The 17,133-nt window shown below is 46.8% G+C and overlaps 1 protein-coding gene across 2 annotated transcripts in view; it reads left to right on the top strand.

Annotated features, from left to right (window-relative positions):
- The first annotated feature begins 737 nt into the window (after positions 1-737).
- Positions 738-17,133, top strand: part of NFAT5 (nuclear factor of activated T cells 5) — a 117,582-nt gene continuing 101,186 nt past the window's right edge. For both annotated transcript variants that reach the window (XM_066584136.1, XM_066584138.1), the window contains exon 1: positions 738-1,143. In XM_066584136.1, coding sequence (XP_066440233.1) covers positions 1,053-1,143 — 91 coding nt within the window. In that variant the 5' untranslated portion in view covers positions 738-1,052. The remainder of the gene's footprint in view (positions 1,144-17,133) is intronic.

Raw genomic sequence — 17,133 nt, forward strand, 5'->3', positions numbered from 1 at the left:
TGGGAACCTGTTATCACGTTTGAGCCCCAGAAACTAAGTTATGGCACTGAAAGGTGATGGAACGGGGAGTCCGAGGAGCTGTGTTTCATACCCAACGGGTGCCTCATTAATGCTCTGTGCACCCATGAAGTTTGTGCATGCCAGCCGCTTGACTCTTTCTGCATGCTATCTCCCATAGAGGTGAGTGCGCACAGAAAGAGTCAAGCTGATGGCGAACGTACAGACTTCGCAGGGATATAGTCCACGAAAGGGTTGAGTATGAAAAACAACTCCCTGGACTCCACATTCCATTACTTTTCAGCCCATAATGTAGTTTAAGGAGCTTTAATATAATGACAGGTTCCCTTTAATCACTGCTAGAAAAAAATTGGGACACCTGTCTCTTTTTTTTGCCCAAAGATGACAAACTGAATAAAAAACAGACACTTTTGGCGCATACGGATGCAACACAGACGAGCAGATTCAAGTTGGTCAGTTTTGCCTGGACCAAACTCAGACACTCTCGTCCGAATGAGGCCTTAACCATATGCATTTTGCACCTCTTACTATCAACCCACCCTGGACCGTGATGGACGAGGTGCCCGACATGGAACCAGCTATCCAGAGCTTGACAGCTCTTGGCCAAGATGGTATGGTGCAAGGGGTTAATTTTTAGCAAAGACAAAAGGGAGAAGGACCAACGTGTTTAACTTGGAAAGGCGCAACCTAAGAGCTGCCAGACAGGTTTAGGCAGAGTAGCAGAGAGGAATTCTCTTTAATGAAGCACAGCTCCTGGCTCTGATAAGCTGCGGCGTGCGGGCTTCAGAGTCAGTGCTGCCGTGTGACCTATGGGGACAGAGATCTGACCCTGCACATATAGAAGCCCAGGTCTAACACAGCGCTACTGTGCCCATGCCAGAATAGCCGAACCGATCAGGACTCTTCGTGACAAGCTGAAGGGGCTGCTGTTCCTGGATTTTAGAGACAACATAAAGAGTCTTATTGATTCCTCGAACCATTGCTCCAACTAGAGAGGCTGACAAGCGTCAGGCAGTCCGGCAGTCAGCAGCGTTATGCGCTCTCTCTCTGAGGACATCTTTTCTGCTCCACGGCTGTCAAGTCGATGGCGACACGGTGTTCTTATTCCTGGAGTGAGGAGGAGAGGTAAGAGACCGCAAATTAAATGCGCGATTTATGCTGAATTTCTTGGAATGAAGCAAAAAAAAACCCCAAAAACCCATCAGCCGTGTAGTAATGGATGCAAAGTTTTTGCTAATCTCATCTACTTACTGCTGATTGCAAGAGTTGAGATTGGCGCATTAGAGGACATTTAAAGTGTGTCTGAAGTGCATCAATTACTCAAACTTTTTTTTAAGGCTTAGCCAGACCGATTTTAACCCATGTGTATGTCTGTGTTGCCTCTGTATACGTTGCGTGCTTCTGTTTTTAACTTACATGTTCCATCCGTGGGTCGTCCTCTTTTTTCTTGCATTGAGAAAAAGTGGAAAAGGGCAAAAAATTTTCTAGCATAGCTAAGCAATGATTAGTGAAAAATGAATGGCATCCATGTAGCTCGTTTTTTTTGGCACCAATTGACCTGAATGGATAACTAATATCTGAGAAAATAGGAAAAAAGTACATGTTGCAATTTTTTATTTGATTTTTTTACATGGACCATCGAAAGCATACCTGCATAGCGCCATTGACTGCAATGGGCCACTGTGCTGTCTGTGTACAGTCAATTGCAAACACTCTCGGCAGGTACATGGACGTGAAAATCGCCCATGTGAATAAGCCCTTAGCAATTTGGTTTTCAAGAGCTTATTCAAAGGTGTGAAAGGATGTATTGAGCATGCATAAAGCCACATAACCATGGACGAAATCTGGGCAGCAGATTGGCTTAGGACTGTTACCTTGCAGCGCTGAGGTCCTGGGCTCAAATCCAGACTCCAAAAACATACAGATAGGTGAATATAGATTGTGAACCCCAATGGGGACAGAGCCCAATACCAAGTGCTGTAAAGTGCTGCGTAATATCCAAGGGGATTTTTAGGCCTCCGGTCTGCGGCGATTCTGCATTGCGTTATCCACGGCGATAATCTGGAAATGGGTAAGGCAATGAACAATTGCCATAGATAGCTATGGAAAGCGCAGCCCAATGTACACAAGCGGAAATCCGCTGCGTTTTTCTGCTCGAGTATAAAAATCGTGGAATGCTGCGATTCACCGCAGTTTGCCGCAATGAACCTATCATGATGATAGCTTCATCACAGAAAATCACAGTGACTTTAGTGTTCTCCCGCGGCGGAAATCCACGGCATTAAAACGCAACGCTCGTGGCGAGGCAGCCTTAGTATGTGCTCACAGGATCTCATCTCGAAGACCAAAATTGCTTAAAAATAGAGAATCCCAATTCATAACATCCATTTATAAGGGCTCCTGTCCACGGGCGATTGTGCATTGCGTTACCCGCAGCGATAATCCGCCCACGGATGACGCAGTGCACATTTTCCATATCCTGTCCACGAGCGGAGAACCATAGCGATTCTCCGCTCGCGGGACTCAAATCGCAGCATGCTGCGATTTACCGCGATTCTCCACGGTCAGCCTATTCGTCAGATAGGCTCACCGTAGAGATCTGACAGTTCTCTCCCCCACGGCGGAATATCGCTAGCGATATTCCGCCTCTCCCGTGGACAGGGGGCCTAATGCTCTAACTTTCATAGACTTATAATGAGTTAATCACATAAAATGTCTGTAAGGTTCCTCTATGCGCCATCGGAGGAGCTGACACCAGGCAGGGCGCATCTAGGCAAGCTCAGTTTTTTACAAACAAGGGTCAGTACAGGATGTTAGAGACCTTTTGGTTGTGCAACTGCAAAGTTGTCGGAATGGAATGAAACTTTCTCTGTGATTGTAACGTTGATATAAGTGATATCAGAGCAAAAGGAGAATTTATCGTAGAAAAGTGAACATTTGAAGGAAGGCTCTAGTACCCTGTTGTACTGCCTCTAGCTTGGATACAAGATGTGATACGGGCGGGCATGGAGGCTCTAGTACCCTGTTGTACTTCCTCTAGCTTGGATGCAAGATGTGATCTGAGTGGGCATGGGGGCTCTAGTATTCTGTTGTATGGCCACTAGCTTGGATACAAGATGTTTTATGGGTGGGCATAGAGGCTCTAGTACCCCGCTATACCTCCTCTAGCTTGGAAATCAGATGTGATACGGGCAAGCATGGTGGCTCTAGTACCCTGTTATACCGCCTCTGGCTTGGATACAAGATGAGATATGGGCGGGCATGGAGGCTTTAGTACCCTATTGTACCACCTCTAGCTTAGATACAAGATGTAATAAAGACGGGCATTGAGGCTCCAGTACCCGGTTGGACTGCCTCTAGCTTGGATACAAGATGTAATAAGAGTGGGCATGGAGGCTCTAGCACCCTTATACTCATGACATAAATAAAGGACCAGAACCAAACTGACAATGTAAATACAGCACCAGAATCAAGCTCATAACCTATATGCAGCACAAACCAAAAACAGCAGAACCAAGCTTGTAACATAAATACAGCACCAGAACTCAGCGATTGTGTTGCAGGGGCGCCGACGGGCTAACAGCTGCACCTCGGAACATCACAGGGGAGAATGATTCATGTACCTCTACAAGGCGCTGCCACATGGAGCAAGAAGGCCATCTAGCTGGGCAGATCTAAGGGGGTGTTTACCCCCAGCCTACATATGCCTGGTGCCCTCCCTACAAGCTGGTGGCCGGCATCCCGTGCAACCACATGGGTTGCACATAGCTAAGGTCAGACAAATTAAGGCTTTCCCCCTGACCCTCGCCATGAATGTGGATAAAATGCTGGCAGTCACTGACCCAAAGTCAAATCCAGAATCCCAACTGTAATCCCAAGGACAGGGATATAGGCTGATGCCAGAATGTAAAAAACGGACCGGCAGCTTGTTAGTCTTGGTGAAGACGTAATTAATTATCTATCAATTAGCTTTATATAAAAACAACCCATATTTTCAAAGCAAGCCTGACCTATGGCTTGGAGACCTCATTCATATAATGTCTTCTACCCCCTCCCAAGTCTACCCATGAAATGTTCAGACCATAGATAAAATCTGTGCAGGGCTATGTCAGTGATTCAGTCTGCTGACGCGTTCCAAGCCGAAACTCAACACTATGATGCGATGTCAGGAGATAAATCCCACTAGAAGCCGACATGTTTCCGCTACTGATCTCCAATGTCTGAATCTGATATGGTTATCACACACTGTATATGACATCAATGTTTTTACGTGACTTGTATTGGGTTTACACAATTGCATTTTATATGGTTGCCAACTCTTTACTATATTATTGATGGGAACCTATAGGTGAACTGGGCAGGGCAGGGTTATATTGGCGGTTGTCACTGCCCTGGATTTTGTAAGTACACCCAAAATTAATAATTGGCCTCCCATGTGTAACAACCATCAGTTTGACAACTACTATCTCATAAAGTATTCTTTCTTTCATTGGTCAAGAAAGAGCCATGTCAAAGGAATTCCCCCAATATATCACAATTTATTAGAAGGGTCCCCTGAAGATTAGACTCCCTTGATGCTGTGCTTAAGCGACCAATTCGCCGTGTGCAAAGCTCCTACCATACGTCACAAGTTGATCAAAATGTTTCTCTCCCTGGCAATCAGCTGTGATCTGAAAAATTCAGCAGCAGGTATTTAGTTCCTCTGCAGTGCCTCCGCAGGACAAGTGAGGCATTACACAGTTCTCACTGAGATCATTGGGATGTATATATGATGTACGGATGTTCCAGGTCCACTAGAGCTAGTACAGCTCTTTGTAGTCAATTGTCATGCTGACTAATAGATGAGAGTCTTGACTAGGGAACTTCCCCTATAAATTCAGAATTTCCTAACAGGGTACTTGAAAATGTTTTTTTTTTTAAATCACACTTCCACTTTAATAGGTTCATACCTACGCCAGAATTGTGAAGGTCAAAAGTTGCAATTTTGGGGCAAGTGTTAAAATTGCAACTTTTCTGACAATTACGCTGCACCCCACCACTCATTCAAAAAGTGGACGGGGACCAATTTCGGGGGATGTGGCTGCATGCAATCACTTCTACTATAAAATATGACAGACACTGGCATAGATTATACTGAGAACGTACCTAGCCTGAGTAGGTTTTTAATCTGGCGCAAGGGGATGCCACCAGATGAAGTAAATATTTTAAGAGTCTTGCGTTCGTTAACACATTTGTCACTGGTAGATGGGCGTTCACAAAGGGCGCTTGTAGGCGTAACAGGGTTCAAAAAACGGTTCAAACAAGCGAAAGTGAACGATAATCGTTCGGGCTAAACGTGAGCCAATGACTTGACAACGAACGAGAATTCTTCGCTTTTCGTTCATCATTCATTTTAGGCAGGCGTAGAAATCATTGTTGGCTCCTTCGCTTATCATTCAGTTTAAATGTTGCTCATTCAGTCCCTGTATTTGCTTATAAAGGGACTGAATGATTCTTGTTGAATGAGCAAACGATGTATCTACCTGTCTAAGGCCTCATGTCCACGGGGACAGATCCGCAGCGGGTCACCTGCACGTGTGATTCGCGCCCCATAGGGATGCATTGGACACATGCAGGTAATTAAATACCTGCGGATGTCATTTTCCCTTGAGGCGCGGATTGCGTGTGCGGGAAAACACCCGCAGCATGCTCCATTTTAGTGCGGGTCTCCCGTGGGGGCGGCTCCCGCAGGCTTCTATTGAAGACTATGGAAGCCGCCCGGATTCGCGGCACACCCGCAGCTGAATTCCTGCTCTCCGGCGCGGGAGCGCAGGAGTTAAAAAAAAAAAAAAGGGAGTGCACGGCGCATGCACGCGGCACGCTGCCAGCGTGCCAGGCACATCCGCCGGGCCGAAGAAAGAAGATCCGGCTGCGATGGAGGGCAGATCTGCAGCATCTGGACAGGTAAGTAATGCTTATTTTTAGGCCTCATCTCCGCGGGAAAGGAGGGATCCGCGGCGAGCCGGATTTTCCCCGTGGACATGAGGCCTAAACAGGCAGCATGAGTGCGAACCAGTTAGTGGCGACATCACTCCCTCGTTCCAATAAGAATCGGCTCATTTAAAAGGACCCTAAGGGCTCATGCACAAAGAGATGATGCGTTCTTGCGCCAGCCGAATCGCAGCCGAAAATGACATCAATGAAGGATAATCGCGATCAAGTCCTAAGATTAATTAGCGTTTTCTTTGCCATTCACGCAGGAGTACCGCATGAAAAAAATACTGCAGCGTGGAATTCCGTCGGTCGGCAGAAATCCTTCTAATAGCTTGAATAGAGCTAGCTGTCTTCTTTCCCGAGCGCCGGACGCAGTAAACTCCTTGCACCTCCCTTTTTTTTCAGCTCCCACAGGAGTCTATGGGAGCTCCCTGCATTTTTCGTCAAAAGATAGGTCAAAACTTATCGTTTGATGCAGCGAGAGAAAAATCGTCGACTGAAAACGGTTGCCGATTTGACGGCACGATTTTTTGCACGCAACCGAAAATCGCCCATGTGAATGACTGCATTGGGATCCAGTGCATCACATGGTCGCTATTTTTGGACGACGTTTTAACGAGCCAAAGCTTTGACTTTGTATGCCACAAATCTGGCGTACAAATCTTATCACATATGCCGCTACGTATGTAATGTATCTACCTAATGTTACAGGATCTGATATAATAAGAAATTAGTAAAAACTAGCTACATTGTATCACCATTCTCACTCTCAATAAATCTGGTTGAGGATGCTGCAAGAGCTTCTGGGTAAAGAGAAGGAAGTGAGAGGGAGACTTTTGGCGTATCACTTACCGGCTAGTGTCCAGATCACACAGTCATTCATTAAATTTGCATCTCATGCAAGAAGCAGCTGAATTATACATGCCGGAGCTGAAAGCGCATGTTCCTCCATAGTACCTGGTAACAGCCAGCTTTATCGAGCTCGCTTGCTTTTCTAATACATGTGTATAATGCTTTTTCGTGTTTTTTACAATATTCTCATTTAATGAGACCAAAGGGGAAGCGTAAAAGTTTATCCAATAAGTGAAACAAATGTTAAAACGAGTGCAAGTATTAGAAAAAGTAAAAGAAACCGTACTCAGCTCTCCCTTCCCCCAACAATGTAGTATTGACGCTCCAGCGGTCCTCCTGGGTAGTATGGGAACACTGCTGGCTTCCATCGCTGGGCAGTGATGCTAGCAGTATGTCACATGACCGTTGTGAGCACTGATTGGCTGCAGAAGTCACATGCTGCCCCCTTGTAAACAGAAACTGGGAGAGCCGCTGAAACGTCAATACTGGATAAACTAAGAAAGAGGCAAGTAATGTTTTGTTTTATCTTTTATTTAACATTTTTTACATTTTTTTTCATAACACCTTTAACCCTTTCCAATCCACTGTCTGACGTCTGAAGACATTCTGATTGAAGGCTGTACAGCTCTGATGTCTAAAGACATCCGGCAGGGTATTCTTACTGTATATTACTAGCCACTCTGTTGTCGGGGGCCTCTCCAGCATTTCCCATACTGCAGTACTGGCTCTAGCCAGCAGATGGCGCCATTGTATAATGGCAGAAAGAGAAAACCCCCTAGGAAATGCTGAATCCAAAATTGGATTGCAAAGGGTTAAATTGTATATTAGGAATGTAAATGACCATCACTTCCTTAAATGGATTGTCCAGGTATATGTCTGTTTCCAAAATCTAAAAACAGCACCACAGCTGTCCACAGGTTTTGTGTAGTATTACAATCTGGCCCCATTCACTTCAATGGAGCTAAGCCGCAATACCAGACACAACCCATGGACACGTGTGGCGCTGTTTTTGTAAAAAAAAAACAGCAATGTTATTGTAATTTTGGACAACCCCTTAAATAAGCTTTTATTATCAAGCCCTTTCTTTCTTCTGACAACCTTTTTCTAAAAAGTCAGCTGATCACTACTAATCTGGCTTCTCTACTCCCTTGACAATTAGAGGTTATCAACAGGGAAAGAAGCCATAGGTAGTCACACTAATTAATTCACTTAATGCATGGGCATGCCAGATGCACCAATGGAGGCCAATGTTTCACCTCAGGCTAGTTTCACATGAGCCGCAATAAAATGCCGCCAGAAAATCCCATCTAAGGCATTGGATGCCAATGCATCCGTTCAGATGGGCAATTTTCTGGCACGTAAAATCGGAAGGCCAGGAAGGATATCACATATGGTGCGGATTCTGGCCACTTTTACGCCACGGAAAAGATAGAAGTCATCCTATTCTTTGCGAGAACACGCGGCCGTTCTCATAGACTCCTATAAGAGCCTATGAGAGTCATCAGAAAAGGGAAGGGAAAGGGAGTTTTTCAGTGGCTCGCGTTGCTAAAGTCCCTCCCCCTCCCTTTGCTGTCAGCCCCCATAGGTTGGGGTAGAGAGGGGGAGGGAGTTTACCGCACTAACTCTGCTAAGCTCCCGCCCCCACCCTTTGCCAGCAGCCGGCAAGGGGCGGAGATGGGGAGGGAGTTTAGCAGAGCTGAACTCCCTCCCCCAGACGACAATATTCCATGAGAAAGCGTGAAGTCGCGGCTGCCTCTCGTTCATGCGATTATCGGTCGCAATGTGGGCGGATGAAAGTCACAGCGCCCATGTGGAAGAGCCATAGGGTGGCAAAAGGCCAGTAGCCAATGACAACGATCAGGCAGGGCCTCTCAACAATCCCCTCAGGACAGTTTAATGTAATGTTTGGGCCCTTTACAGTCATATTGTTTTGGCCACTGCACGGTCCCATGATTTTGGCACTGCAGGGAGTATTATTGAGAATTGGCCTCGTTCTATTATCTGTACGATGTATGATATAGTATCTGAGCTCTATATGGTGGCATTGTTTTGCCACTGCATGGTCTTATTATTTTGGAATTGTAAAGTATTATTTAAAAAAGGCCGAGTTCCATTATTTGTGCACTGAGTGATGTAATATTTGTGCACTGCATGGTGGTATGCTTTAGGCACTGTATGGTTCCATTATTTGGCATTGTATATAGTATTATTTGGACACCAGCATGCTTTTATTATCTTTGCCCCATCTGGCGCTTTCTGAAGAAATATTGGTGTATAGTTTACGGCCGATATACAATGCTCTTGTTTTACATGTAGCTTTTTTTAAACCCATTTTTTCTTTTCCTAAAAGGGGTTTTCAGAAACTTAAATATTGATGGTCTATCCTTTGTATAGGTCATCTATACCAGATTAGTGGAGGACGACTCGCGGGACCCCCGCCAATTAGTTGTACGAAGTGGCGGTGGTGCTCAAGCTCAGAGCCAGCGCTCGATGAACCAATCACAGCCATTCATTGACAGCTGGCTCTGATTGGCTAAGCATCACAGCGCTCAGCCAATCAGAGGCAGCGCTTCCAGGAGGCAGGGATTTTTCCATCCCCGACCAGAAGAGAGGATAAGGACCAGTGTCGGGGACTGGGAGGAAGCTGCAGGACAGCGCTTCTAGGTGATGTATTTTTTTTTCCTGCAGCTAGGGCTTAGTTTAGGGCTCTTACAGTAGGATTTCCTACTGTCAAACTTGCATCACACTGCACGAAAATCGTGTTTTCATGCGATGCAACAGAAAGAAAGGCTTCATAGGGAAACATGGGCTACAAAACCCCATGAGTCATGTGCATATCGCGAAATCCGCGAGGTTTTTCACTCCCAATGTCGCATGCTACAAAACATCACAAATGTGAAGGAACCCATAGGAAAGCATGAGCTTCACATACATGCAATTTGTAGCACTGTCACAAAGTTATTGTGTCATTTTTTGCTACAGTGCATACGCCATAAACAGAAGACCCACCCAAAGATGGTGGAAATGCGTTTTTCTCCATTTCACTCCACTTAGAATTTTTTAAAAGTTTTTCAGTAGATCAAAAAGTACCATTAACAATACAAGGTATCCCTCAGACAGCGACTTTGGTGGATAAGTAAGTTATGATTTCTTGATCACCATACGGTGTTTTGCTCGGGGGTGTCCACAGATCCTGATCCGCCCCTGCAGAAGCCGACACCCCAGGGCCTTATATTTCCGAGTACTCTTCTTTCTGGCATATCATTTTTTACACTTGACCTTATTCTTCAGTGAACGATCCTTCCTTGCACCACACCGATGCCGGCAAGCCACATAGGCATGAGGACATAAAACATCACCGAACTTCTAGCCGATTCTAGTAGCAGTCTGCATGAACACAAACCTGCAATCAGGATGTATTAAATCATTTCAGAAACTGACAATAGTAAATGCCAAGGGGTGCGCTCGCCAACAGTCCCAACGCCTGAAGGTCAGAGTGGATATGGCGTGCAATCATCAGGGGCGGGAGCTGCACATGCCGGCTCTCCTATCAGACTAATGGCATGTGTAATTACAGGTTGTGATCTTAATAGTGATAAGTGATAGGTCTGTTAAATAGACACAAATTAGAGCTATTTACGGTAATTTATTGGTAGCTGCACCTTTTAAAGGGCACAGGGAGGCGAAAACCCTAGGGGAAGGGAATCGCAAACTAAGAATATAATAATGAAAAGATATACCCGCCGTATCCTGCAGACTGCCCTCCCCCTCGGTCTCCGCTCACTTCTGGGTCCAGCGGTCACGTGCCCGTCTAAGCACAAGACTGCAGTGCCAATCACTGGTCTAAGTGTTACAGCAGTCAAGCGCTTAGATGGGCATGTGACCACCGGACCTGGAAGTGAGCAGACACCGCGGGGGCTGGAGTTGTAGGGGAATTAAGAGGTGACCATTTGACAGTTTCACATCTGCGTTGGAACCTCCAAAAGCCGGGCAGCTGAGCAGAAAGTGAATAGTCGCCATTATAGTCAATGGGGTCCGTTTGGCGCTGTTCAGTTCCTAAAGCGGAACCCCGAGCGCAGGTGTGAAACCATCCTTTGTTTTTTTATTACTTTTGGAGGATGCAGATATAATTGAAAGTTTTGCCTCTGCCAAGGGTCTGATGCAGATGCACCATTGGCCCTATGGTTAAAGCCGCCCTGGTTGGCACGTCTGATCACCTCTGCAAGTGGGGACATTACTTACAAAGGAAATCTGCAGAAAGAGAGAGGCAAAGTACATTTTTTGAAAATCTGCCCACTTTGTTGCAAAAACATAAAATAAGTCTTAATCACCTCACCCCGATCTACTGTGGCTCCTGTCCCTCTGGTGCCAGGTCCCCTACTGCTCTCTACTCCCTGCTGCAGTGATGATGTCACTGACAGCAGGGACAAGTGACAGCTGCAGTCAAGCAGCGCCTGCTTTTCGGCTGCAGCAGTTACATGTCCGGTTGTCAGGATGTGATCGCTCTTACAGCAGGAAGTAGCAGAAAACCAAATACAGAATCAGTGGGGATCAGGAATGGAGGAGGATCAGGTAAGGGATGACTTCTTGCAACAGGCTGAGCAGATTTTCAAGTTTATTTGACCCCTTTAACTACAATATGACTGAAGGAAAAAGGTGTTTTAAGGTGAAAAAGGAATTTTTATAACATGACAGTGTCCGGGGAATTTTGTGCTACTGTCATACCACGGCGAGATGCTGGATACAGTGCTGGTAATCACTCTGCAGTGCCACGGGCCAGCTGCACACACTGATGGCATTGTGTGCATCCGGGATCTTCGTCCCTTCCTACCTCACCTTTCCTCTTTGGTTCCGCAAGAGGAGAGGAGGGGGAGGAGGCATGGTGCAGGTGCACACAACATTGGCAGTAGCGCTGAGAGGAGAAGCAGCGCTGTGAAGACCAGGAAGGGATAAGTATATGGGTCTTAGGGGGAGCACTAATACTATAGGGCTTCTGTGGGGTGTCACTATTATTGTTAAGACTACTGTGGGGTGTCACTATTACTGCTGGGGCTACTGTGGGGGGTGACTATTACTGCTGGAGCTATTGTGGGGGGTCACTATTATTGCTGGAGCTACTGTGGGGGCATCACTATTATTGCTGCGGCTACTGTGGGGGCGGGGGGGGGGGTCACTATTATTGCTGGGGCAACTGTGGGGGCGTCACTATTATTGCTGGAGCTACTGTGGGGGCGTCACTATTATTGCTGGAGCTACTGTGGGGGCCTCACTATTACTGCTGGAGCTACTGTGGGGGCGTCACTATTATTGCTGGGGCTACTGTGGGGCGGTCACTATTATTGCTGGGGCTACTGTGGGGGGGGGGGGTCATTATTATTGCTGGGATTACTGTGGGGGGGGGGGGTCACCATTATTGCTGGGACTACTGGTGGTGGTGGTGGGGGGTCACAATTATTGCTGGGGCTACTGTGGGGGGGGGGGGGTCACAATTATTGCTGGGGGCTACTGTGGAGGGTCACTATTATTGCTGGGGCTACTGTGGAGGGGCACTATTATTGCTGGGGCTACTGTGGAGGGTCACTATTATTGCTGGGGCTACTGTGGAGGGTCACTATTATTGCTGGGGCTACTGTGGAGGGGCACTATTATTGCTGGGACTACTGTGGGGGGTCACTATTATTGCTGGGGCAACTGTGGAGGGTCACTATTATTGCTGGGGCAACTGTGGAGGGTCACTATTATTGCTGGGGCAACTGTGGAGGGTCACTATTATTGCTGGGGCAACTGTGGGGGGTCACTATTATTGCACTGGCTACTGTGGAGATTCACTATTATTGCTGGTACAAATTTCGCATGTAGAAAACCTGTCAAAATCTGTACCATTGGTGCAGATTTTGACTGAAATCAGCTATAGATAGGCAGTGGTGCTCCCCTTCACCTCCTCTGAAGGCTTCCCGCTGTCAGCGCTCCCCAGCTAGTCAGGTGCGGCGCCTCTGGTCAGGTGACGTCACTATAGGCTGTTGGGAACCGGAAGCCAGGGAACGCTGGAAGCCTTCAGCGGAGGTGAGGGGCAGCGCCACATAGTATGAAATCAGCTGTGGATACGCGGCTGATTTCCAGCCAAAATTTGCAGCAATGATATGTATTTTGACTGTTTTTGGATGCAGAAATGCTGCGGAATTTGCTGCCTGTCTTGTTTTGAACCGTCCCTGTACTTTTTAGAACGATAAAAGAAAAATGATATGTTATGATAAGCCCTGCCCCTGACCACACCCCTTACTCCCACTTGGACCCTGGGAAAATCTAGTCACCTTAATTTTACCGCCATATTTTTGCCAATGGGGTTATGTGAGGGCTGTTTCTACTTGGATTACTTTGGTGTTCATAGGAAATTTTTTTTTGGCGTCAGGGTAAGCAAAAAAGTGCAATGCTGGTGTTGGGTATTTTTTTTTCCTGCCGACGTTCATCATGTGGATAAATAATACATTATTTTGACTGGTCTTTATGGACTCGGCGATACCAACTATGTTTGGGGGGTTTTGTCTTGATGTTTTTTAATGATGAATAATAAAGTTTTTTCTTACGTTCAGTATTTTTTATGTTTATCATAATAAAACAAGTTTATTATGAAGCATAGGTGGTGACAAGAAACAGCAGAGATGTTTGTAGACAATCGGGCGGACAACCCGTTGGATCACATATCTAATATAGATAAGCCTACATGCTTTTCTTGCACCACACTTTGCCCCCTTTGCTGTAACTTTGGTGGATGATGTTCGGGTCATTAGATGACACACACGCTCACCGCCGCCGGAAAATCATCACATGCGAGTTTAATACATTCAGGGACTGCAAGGTGGGGTGAAAGTTACAATGTTACGTCTATGGGCGGCGCTGCTGAGCTTAAGGGCATGTGCTGCAATGAGTGAAGCCTTGCTAAACAACACAACATCCACTGCTAAGCTGCACCATAAACTGCCCAACCAAGGGCAAGAGAGAGACAGAGTGAGAGAGCGAGAGAGACAGAGAGAGTGATAGAGAGACAGTGAGAGAAAGAGAGATAGAGACACAGAGAGAGAGACAGCAATAGGGAAACACAGTGAGAGCGTTAGAGAGAGCGGTAGAGACAGACAGTGAGAGAAAGAGCTATAGAAACACAGAAAGAAAATGATAGAGAGAGAGCGATAGAGAGAGATGGATAGTGAGACAGACAGAGAGAGCAATAGAGAAACAGACAGAAAGAGAGCAATAGAGAAACAGACAGAAAGAGAGCAACAGAGAAACAGACAGAAAGAGAGCAATAGGGAAACAGAGGAAGAATGATAAAGAAACAGAGAGAGAGAGAGAGCAATAGAAAGAGAGAACGATAGAGAGACAGATAGCGACAGAGAGAAACAGACAGAGAGCGATAGACAGACAGAAACAGAGAGAGCGTAGAGCGACAGATAGCAATAGAGAGACAGAGATAGACAGAACGAGAGTGACAGACAGAACAAGAGTGACAGACAGAGGGTGAGTGATACAGAGACCCAGAGAAAGCGATAGAGAGAGTGACAGAAAGAAACAGCGATACCGAGACAGAAAGTGAGAGAGACAGACAGAAACAGAGAGAGACAAACAACGAAAGACAGATAGAGAGAGAGAGACAAACAAACAGAGGCAAACAATGAGAGAGACAAACAGAGAAAGAGACAGACAGAAAAAAAACAAACAAAGAGAGAGACCTGTAGGCTTTTTTATATTGGATATCTGCTCTAAATACAAAGTGACGCTCTAAATAATCACCGAACCAAGCAGATTTAGGAGTTCACAACAACCACTTGTGTAAAGTTTTATGTCCGCGTAGCGAACATCGGGTCAATCAAGTATCAAGTAGAACAAGAACCGGGCATTCTGGAGCAAGAGGTCACATGGGCCCTGAGACAACTACCAAACAGGAAAGGTCCGGGCGTTGATGACATACCGGCCGAACTGTTCATACCAGTGTCAGTCACGGTCTAACCGGCCCATGTCAAAAGATCTGGAGCTCCAAATCATGGCCCAAAGACTGGACCAGATCCGTCTCCGTCACACTTCCAGAAAAAGGTGATGCTGGAGAATGTTCTAATTACCGCCCCATCGCCCTCATACCTCACGTGAGCAAAATCAGACTAAAGCGCATTGCGGAACTGCTGGACGTTCAAGCTGGCTTCTGCAAAGGATGTCGCACCAGAGGCCAAATGGCGAACCTGCGCTGGATCATGGAGAAGACCCGGGAGTATCAGAAGGACGTGTACATGTGTCCATCGACTACAGCAAGGCGTTTAACCGCGTCCAACATGACAAGCTTTGGAAGTGTCTGAAGCAAAGGGGCGTCCCAGAACATACTGAACAGCTTATAAGGGCGCTTTTAGAGATGAGCGAGCGTACTCGGAAAAGCACTACTCACTCGAGTAATTTGCTTTATCCGAGTATCGCTGTGCTCGTCCCTGAAGATTCGGGTGCCGCTGCGGCTGACAGGTGAGTCGCAGCGGGGAGCAGGGGAGAGCGGGCGGGAGAGAAAGATCTCCCCTCCGTTCCTCCCCGCTCTCCCCTGCAGCTCCCCGCTCCGTGCCGGCACCCGAATCTTCAGGGACGAGCACAGCGATACTCGGATAAAGCAAATTACTCGAGTGAGTAGTGCTTTTCCGAGTACGCTCGCTCATCTCTAGTCGCTTTACAACAACCAAGGAGCAACAGATTGGTTTGGAATTGAGAATGGCGTGCGGCAAGGCTGCATTCCATCACCAGTCCTTCTCAATCTGTGCGCAGAAACGATCATGTGGCGATGCAATCTGGACAAATCAGAAATTGCGTGGACTTAAGACCGGTTCCACACATGGCGGTCGTCTGTTGTCTTTGAGTGTCATGGGAGCCGGGGGAGTCATGAATGTTTGCCTATTAAAACATGCCCATGGCAGGTCTTAAAGTGACCCTCCGCTCTTGGACAAACAAAGATGGCCACTCCAGCTTCTTTGACTACCTGATGCACACTGTGTATTAGTATTTATTAGTAGGACACAACACCTGCTTTGATTGGCTATTGCTGCCCATGTGATCAGCAAGTAACATCTTAGGCCATATTACCACCAGTGTGTGCGCATTTGCCCCGCGTTTTTGCACATCGGAGGTTGCATTTTTGCGCACGCTACTGTGGTTTCGACTGTATTTTTTGCATGCGCAAAAAAAAAAAAGACTGCAGCCATAGTCCGTACATTGAAATGGCTGATTAGCCTATTTTTATTAATGCTATTTTTTGCATGACAGACTTATGCTAGTAAAATACGCGCATGTGAAATCAGTGGGTTCTATTCACTGCGTATTGCACACTTATATTTTGCATGCGCAGATACACCCGTGTGAATCCGGCCTTAAAGGGGTTGTCCCGTGCATAAACGGGTTTTTTTTTTTTCAATAGCCCCCCCGTTCGGCGCGAGACAAACCCGATGCATGTGTTAAAAAAAAAACCCGGATAGTACTTACCGGAATCCCCGCGCTCCGGCGACTTCTTCCTTACCTTGCTAAGATGGCCGCCGGGATCTTCACCCACGGTGGACCGCAGGTCTTCTCCCATGGTGCACCGTGGGCTCTGTGCGTTCCATTGCCGATTCCAGCCTCCTGATTGGCTGGAATCGGCACACGTGACGGGGCGGAGCTACGAGGAGCAGCTCTCCAGCACGAGCGGCCCCATTCACCAGGGAGAAGACCGGACTGCGCAAGCGCGTCTAATCGGGCGATTAGACGCTGAAATTAGACGGCACCATGACAACGGGGACGCCAGCAACGGAACAGGTAAGTGAATAACTTCTGTATGGCTCATATTTAATGCACGATGTACATTACAAAGTGCATTAATATGGCCATACAGAAGTGCTGAACCCCACTTGCTTTCGCGGGACAACCCCTTTAAACTACGGATGCAAACGATACAAAAGGTGCATTAGAGGAGCGCTGCCGCCATCTTTGTTTGTCCAGGATTGGAGTGTCGCTTTAATAGATCGCCTGTGAACACACAGTATAATGTAGTACTATAGTATTGCGGTATACTCTATGTATCTGCATCTTTAAAGGGTTAAACGAATACAACGGATAGGCCGCCTGCACACAGCAGGGTCGGATTCTTCATGTGGGAGCCCACAGTGGATCCCGGCTCTGACCCCGCGCACCTGTCTTTTATCGTCTTCTGCCACCTGCACACGGGTAGATTCTTGCTGCGGAATCTGCGGTGGGCGTCCGCACCACTGATCTGTAGCAAGTAACATCCTTCTTCCT

The sequence above is a fragment of the Eleutherodactylus coqui genome, chromosome 11 (genome assembly GCF_035609145.1).
Source record: "Eleutherodactylus coqui strain aEleCoq1 chromosome 11, aEleCoq1.hap1, whole genome shotgun sequence".
Taxonomy (NCBI): Eukaryota; Metazoa; Chordata; class Amphibia; order Anura; family Eleutherodactylidae; genus Eleutherodactylus; species Eleutherodactylus coqui.